Here is a 4,919-nt window from a genome sequence, read left to right on the forward strand (position 1 = left end):
TGTGCCGTCACAGCACCTGCGTGGCTTCGTGGACGCACTCTCCCACGTCAGATCTAGGTCATCTTAGAATGTTCCAGAAATGTAGTGTGTACCTTGTGCAGCAGTTAGAGATCGGCTTTCTCACTCAGCATAATTCCTCTAAGACCCCTCCAGGTGTGGGTCTCTAGGGCACGCTGCCCTCCTGCTGCGAGGCATTGTGCGGCTGGTGCCTCACGTGTGTCAGACACTCCCTGGTGCTGGGCTGTTTCCCTGGGTGGTCAGAGCTGCTATGAACATTCTTGTGCAGGTTTTGGTATGAATGTTGGCTTCCATTTCTTTAGGATAAATGCCCCCAAAGTCCCTTAATTTTTAAAATTTCTAAAAAAGTTAAATGTATGGGGGTGAGGTCTATGACATCAAAAGGATACCCTGGGGACAGGGGCTGGCAGGAGTGAGTCCTCAGAGGGGCTTCTGGCAGGGGTGCAGAACTATGGGGCCCTGAGTGCAGAAAGCACAGGCGCCCTCCGTGCACCCCCCACCCCCATTCTCTGGGAGCCCCTGCAGCAGTCACAGCCACTGGACTACTTTTTCTAAAATGGGGGGGGTCTAAAAATTTGCAAATTTAAAAGATCTAACCCTCTTTATGAATAACTCAGATTAATTATTTGAAATAAGGGCACCTGGGTAGCTCAGTTAGTGAAGCGTCTGCCTTTGGCTCAGGTCATGATCTCGGGGTCCTGGGATGGGGTCACATATCGGCCTCCCTGCTCGTTGGGGAGTCTGCATCTCCTTCTGCCTGCCACTGCCGCTCTTCGTGCTAACTCTCTCTCTGTCAAATAAATAAAATCTCTAAAAGAAAGTTACTTGAAATAAAAACATTTAGCTACTTTATGAACTTGAGAAGAGAGAGACTTGATGCATATGACTTACCTTTGTTTTAGAAGGGGTGGTCCTCACACGCTGCTGGTGGTGTGCCCTGAGAGCCGGCTCCGTAGCCCTCCGGGTGCCTGGCCAGGTGGTGCAGATACCAAGTCGGGGCCCTAGACCCTTCCTGCTCTGCTTTGTGATTCTCCAGAGATCTCTCAACCTAGAATCCGTTCAGAAGAACAGTTGCTCATATTTTGGCTTCTGAGAGCAGAGTTCTGGTGAGCCTGCTATGTGGTATGAGACCGGTGCCCACCCAGAGCCTCTAGGTGCGTCCTAACCTGCCTCGAGGTGTCTGGGCCTCCAGGTTGGAATGGTGGCTGGCCTTGGAGGCCCCACCTGTACCCAGGGAGGCCGAGTTCCAGCTGTACTTGGAGGAAGGAGAGACACGGTTGTCCAGGGAAATCGGCCCTGGTGTCATTTCTCCCCCAGCCCTCTCCAGCTGAGGGTGCTGCCAGGGCCTTGGGCTATGAAGGCTTGAGTCTTCTGGACTCAAGGGGCCCATTTCAGCAGGGCTGTGGAAGCCCTGAGGGGACAGGGGCTGCCTGTGGCTGGGACCCACCATCGTTAGCTTGGGCACAGGTGGGTGGCAGCAGGCAGGCCAGCAACTGTCCCGCTTCCCCCACACACTCCCCTTGTGGGCACCAATGCCCAGAATTTGGGTGTATCACGAGTGTGTTTCCCGTATTTGTAGCCCACTTATTTTTTCCGATGGAGACGGGGCGGGGGGCTTGGGGTGTTGTGTGGTGGTTTAGAGCTCCCTCGTGAATCAGAGCCCTCCCTCCAGAAGCTGGGGCCCCATGTCCCCTGGGACCAGACTGTCCCTGTCCCAAGCCCGTCTTTGACAGTTGCAGACTGAGTCTCGGGGCAGGGTCTTCTGGGGACTCTGGAATGTGCTAAATGGCATCCTCCTTGCTTTCCACAGGGCATGATGTTTGCACGAGGGTTAAAGAGAAAAAATGCTGAGGAGCCGGAGGACTTAGAAGGCTGCCCGGCAGGTGCCCAGGCCATGCCCTCCTACAGCCTACAGCGCCAGTCACTCTTGGACATGTCCCTGGTCAAACTGCAGTTGTGCCACATGCTGGTGGAGCCCAACCTCTGCCGCTCGGTCCTCATAGCCAACACAGTGCGGCAGATCCAGGAGGAGATGACCCGGGATGGGACCTGGCGCGTGGTGGCACCACAGGCAGCAGGGCGGGTGCCGCTGGACCGCCTCGTCTCCACTGACATCCTGTGCCGCTCCGTGCGGGAGCAGGAGGGAGAGTGCCCCGCCCCTGACATGGGAGACGGCCAACCAGACCTCGTCCCGGGACTGGCCGTGGCGCCCGCGGCACAGGCACCGAGGAGCCCGCAGAGCAGCCTCTGGGAAGGGGACGGCTCTCGAGAGAGCAGAGGGGGCTTTCAGAAGTCCCTGGATCAGATCTTTGAAACGCTGGAGAGCAAAACCTCGGGTTCCGTGGAAGAGCTGTTTGCAGATGTGGACAGCTCCTACTACGACCTGGACGCTGTGCTGACGGGGATGGTGGGCAGCACCTCGTCGGGCCCCAGCAGCGGGCTCCAGGCCTTCGCCTCCACCACCACCTCGCCTCCCAGTTCCAGCTGCAGGTCAGATCTGGGCGAGCTAGACCACGCCGTGGAGATCCTTGTGGAGACCTGAGCAGGCAGCTGTGCCCTGATGGGACACGTCATGGATGGATTCCTAAGGCATCCAGAGTGCTTGGCCTGTGATGCTCGCTGCCCTGCATCTGCTGGCTCAGCGCCTGGCTTGTCTGTGATGAGGAGAACGTTCCAGAACAGCATCCGGTTGGCCTGTCCCCTTTCTCCCCGAGGGGGCTAGGCAGTTTTCCTTCAGGCTGGTCGTCTGGGCCAGTCTGACCTCCCGCTGGCCCTGGGCATCTGCCCCCTCTGTCCTGCTGCCGCTCTGTGGAGGGCTTGAGTCACCGGCTCTGTATCCAGCCTGGTTTTAACTTTAGATAGGTAAACTTTTTTAAATTAAGTTTTATATGTTTTGGGCAATATTTTGTTGTAAGATATATTTTTTAAACTTTTTATACTTTTATCTTTTTAGATTTTTTCAGCTATTTTCTTAAAAGTCTATTTTTTCTATGAACATTTTCTGCTGCTACATTAGAAACTTACAGCCTAAACACTTGCAGTTGGTGTATTTCTTTTTTTAAGGTTTAAATAAGGACTTTTTTTTTTACAGTAAGCTTCACTCCATGTGGTGTACTTAGATCATGAATTTCCACGTGATGTTGGTGTGAACCTTCTGTCCTGTGACAGTCAGGGCACCTTGCACAGCCCCATCTTCTGTTCTTGAGTGTCATGACCAGATCTGCTGTGCCAGCCCTGTCTTCATTAGAGTTACGTGGGGATTTCTGAAGCTTTTATTTATGCCTATTTATATGTATATGTTGGAGGTGAAGGTCAGATCCTGTCTACCGGAAGATCGGAAGATCACAGCCACCCCAGGTGTCTCCGGCGGTGCCTTCAGAGGATCTGACTCTCGGGGCCCCTCTTGTATAGTTTTCCCAGCACAAGGGGCCTCTCCCTGGAAGAAGCTGCCCTCCAGTGTCCCTCACCACTGTAGAGGGTCCCCAGCTTGTATGAACATTAATCAAGGGAAACCTCACTAAAATGGAGTGGGGAGGCCCAAACTGGGGGCCCTCACTTTGTCCCACTGGACATCAAGGATTGTCAGTCACAGACCCAGCAGAAGACTCCTTAACAGGAAAGACTCAGTTTTGGGCCCCACCGGAAAAGGTGCACATTGCCTCCCCCACCAGGAAGTACCAGCCCCAGTGCCGCAAGCCAGAGACAAGCCCTCATCACCCAGGACTCCTGCTTCTCTTCAGTGGGCTTCCATTCCAAACAGGCCTTCCAGCTTCCTCCTTTCTCCATAATAATGCTCCTCTTGTTTGTTTGTTGGACTTGCCTGTGGTTCTGCCCTAGCACGTTGCAATTCTGTCATTATTGAATAAGCCCATTTTACTGGTGAAAAGGTCAACACTAACGTGGCCACTGGGCGGGCGTGCTGGGAGGCCGCCACATGCCGGAGTGTGCGGACAGGGCACTGGACTGGAGAAGGCCCACACTTGCCCTGTGACACTGGTGCTGGGACAGAACCGAGAGGTTAAGTCTAGGATTAAATCTGGACACTTGGCCCATATGACTTCTTAATCCTGAGGGTGGTTGATGGTGGGGTTGGTGGAGCAGTGCCACTGAAGTGAGCCTTGGGGTACCTGCTGTGCTCCCTGTGACCCTGCCCTGGACGCTGGGAACACCCACACCTTTTTGATTTTTTTCACAGGTTTATAAGTAAGCCTGCACTCTCTGCCGGCCCTGCCCAGCTCCTGCTTCTCCTGCTTTTTCTTCTTTTCCCAGCCCTTAGCCAAAACGGTCTGTTTTCTTTCCTGCATAAGACCTTTCTCTGCTATCAGCCATGTACACATTACTTAATTAAAAATTACCCAGCAAACAAAATGGAAATGTGTTCGTTATCAGCTACAGCGGAGCCCTCGAGCCCATCTGTTTCCCTGGGTCAGTTCAGCGGGCTTCTCCGTTTCCCTTGGATGTGTCAGATCGGCATTTTGCCCCCCACACTGGCTTCAACGTTCAGCCCTCGCTCCCTGCCCCAGTTCTGGGGCTGGAGGGAGGGACGGTGCCGTCGGAGGAGCCCGTGGCAGGCTGAGCCTTGCACCTCCTGCCTCGTCGGGTTCTGAGCGCCCTTTCTCGTGGGAAGTAAGGTCCACGTGCTCCAGTAAGCAAGAGCCCTGAAGCAGTGTGCAAAACCAGTGAAAGGACTGACTCCTCGTTTGGAACGGTGCCAGGAGGCCAGCGGGGCCAGCGCTCACGCCACGCCACTCGCTGACCACTGTAGATCCACCAGGAAGACACCTCCCCTGCCCATGGGCACTTACCATCCCAGCGGGAGGAAGGAAGGTTTCCTCCTGCCCTGGCAACAGCTCGGCCAATGAGAGGCCGGCCCGGCCCAGCCAATGAGAGGCCGGCCCGGC

General features: G+C 54.9%; 1 protein-coding gene across 1 annotated transcript; it reads left to right on the forward strand.

The window, feature by feature from the left end:
* The first annotated feature begins 815 nt into the window (after nucleotides 1-815).
* On the forward strand, nucleotides 816-4,193 carry CDCA4 (cell division cycle associated 4). The gene is made up of 2 exons (XM_032839646.1): nucleotides 816-1,124; nucleotides 1,829-4,193. Exon 2 carries the CDS (start codon nucleotides 1,832-1,834, stop codon nucleotides 2,558-2,560), a length of 729 nt encoding a protein of 242 aa, XP_032695537.1. The 5' UTR covers nucleotides 816-1,124; nucleotides 1,829-1,831; the 3' UTR covers nucleotides 2,561-4,193.
* The last annotated feature ends 726 nt before the right edge of the window (nucleotides 4,194-4,919 follow it).

The sequence above is a fragment of the Lontra canadensis genome, unplaced genomic scaffold (genome assembly GCF_010015895.1).
Source record: "Lontra canadensis isolate GAN:19392208 unplaced genomic scaffold, GSC_riverotter_1.0 scaffold108, whole genome shotgun sequence".
Taxonomy (NCBI): domain Eukaryota; kingdom Metazoa; phylum Chordata; class Mammalia; order Carnivora; family Mustelidae; genus Lontra; species Lontra canadensis.

Excerpts from the sequence above, each read along its gene's own strand:
- CDCA4 (XM_032839646.1), top strand. The coding sequence starts at position 1,832 with ATGATGTTTGCACGAGGGTTAAAGAGAAAAAATGCTGAGGAGCCGGAG.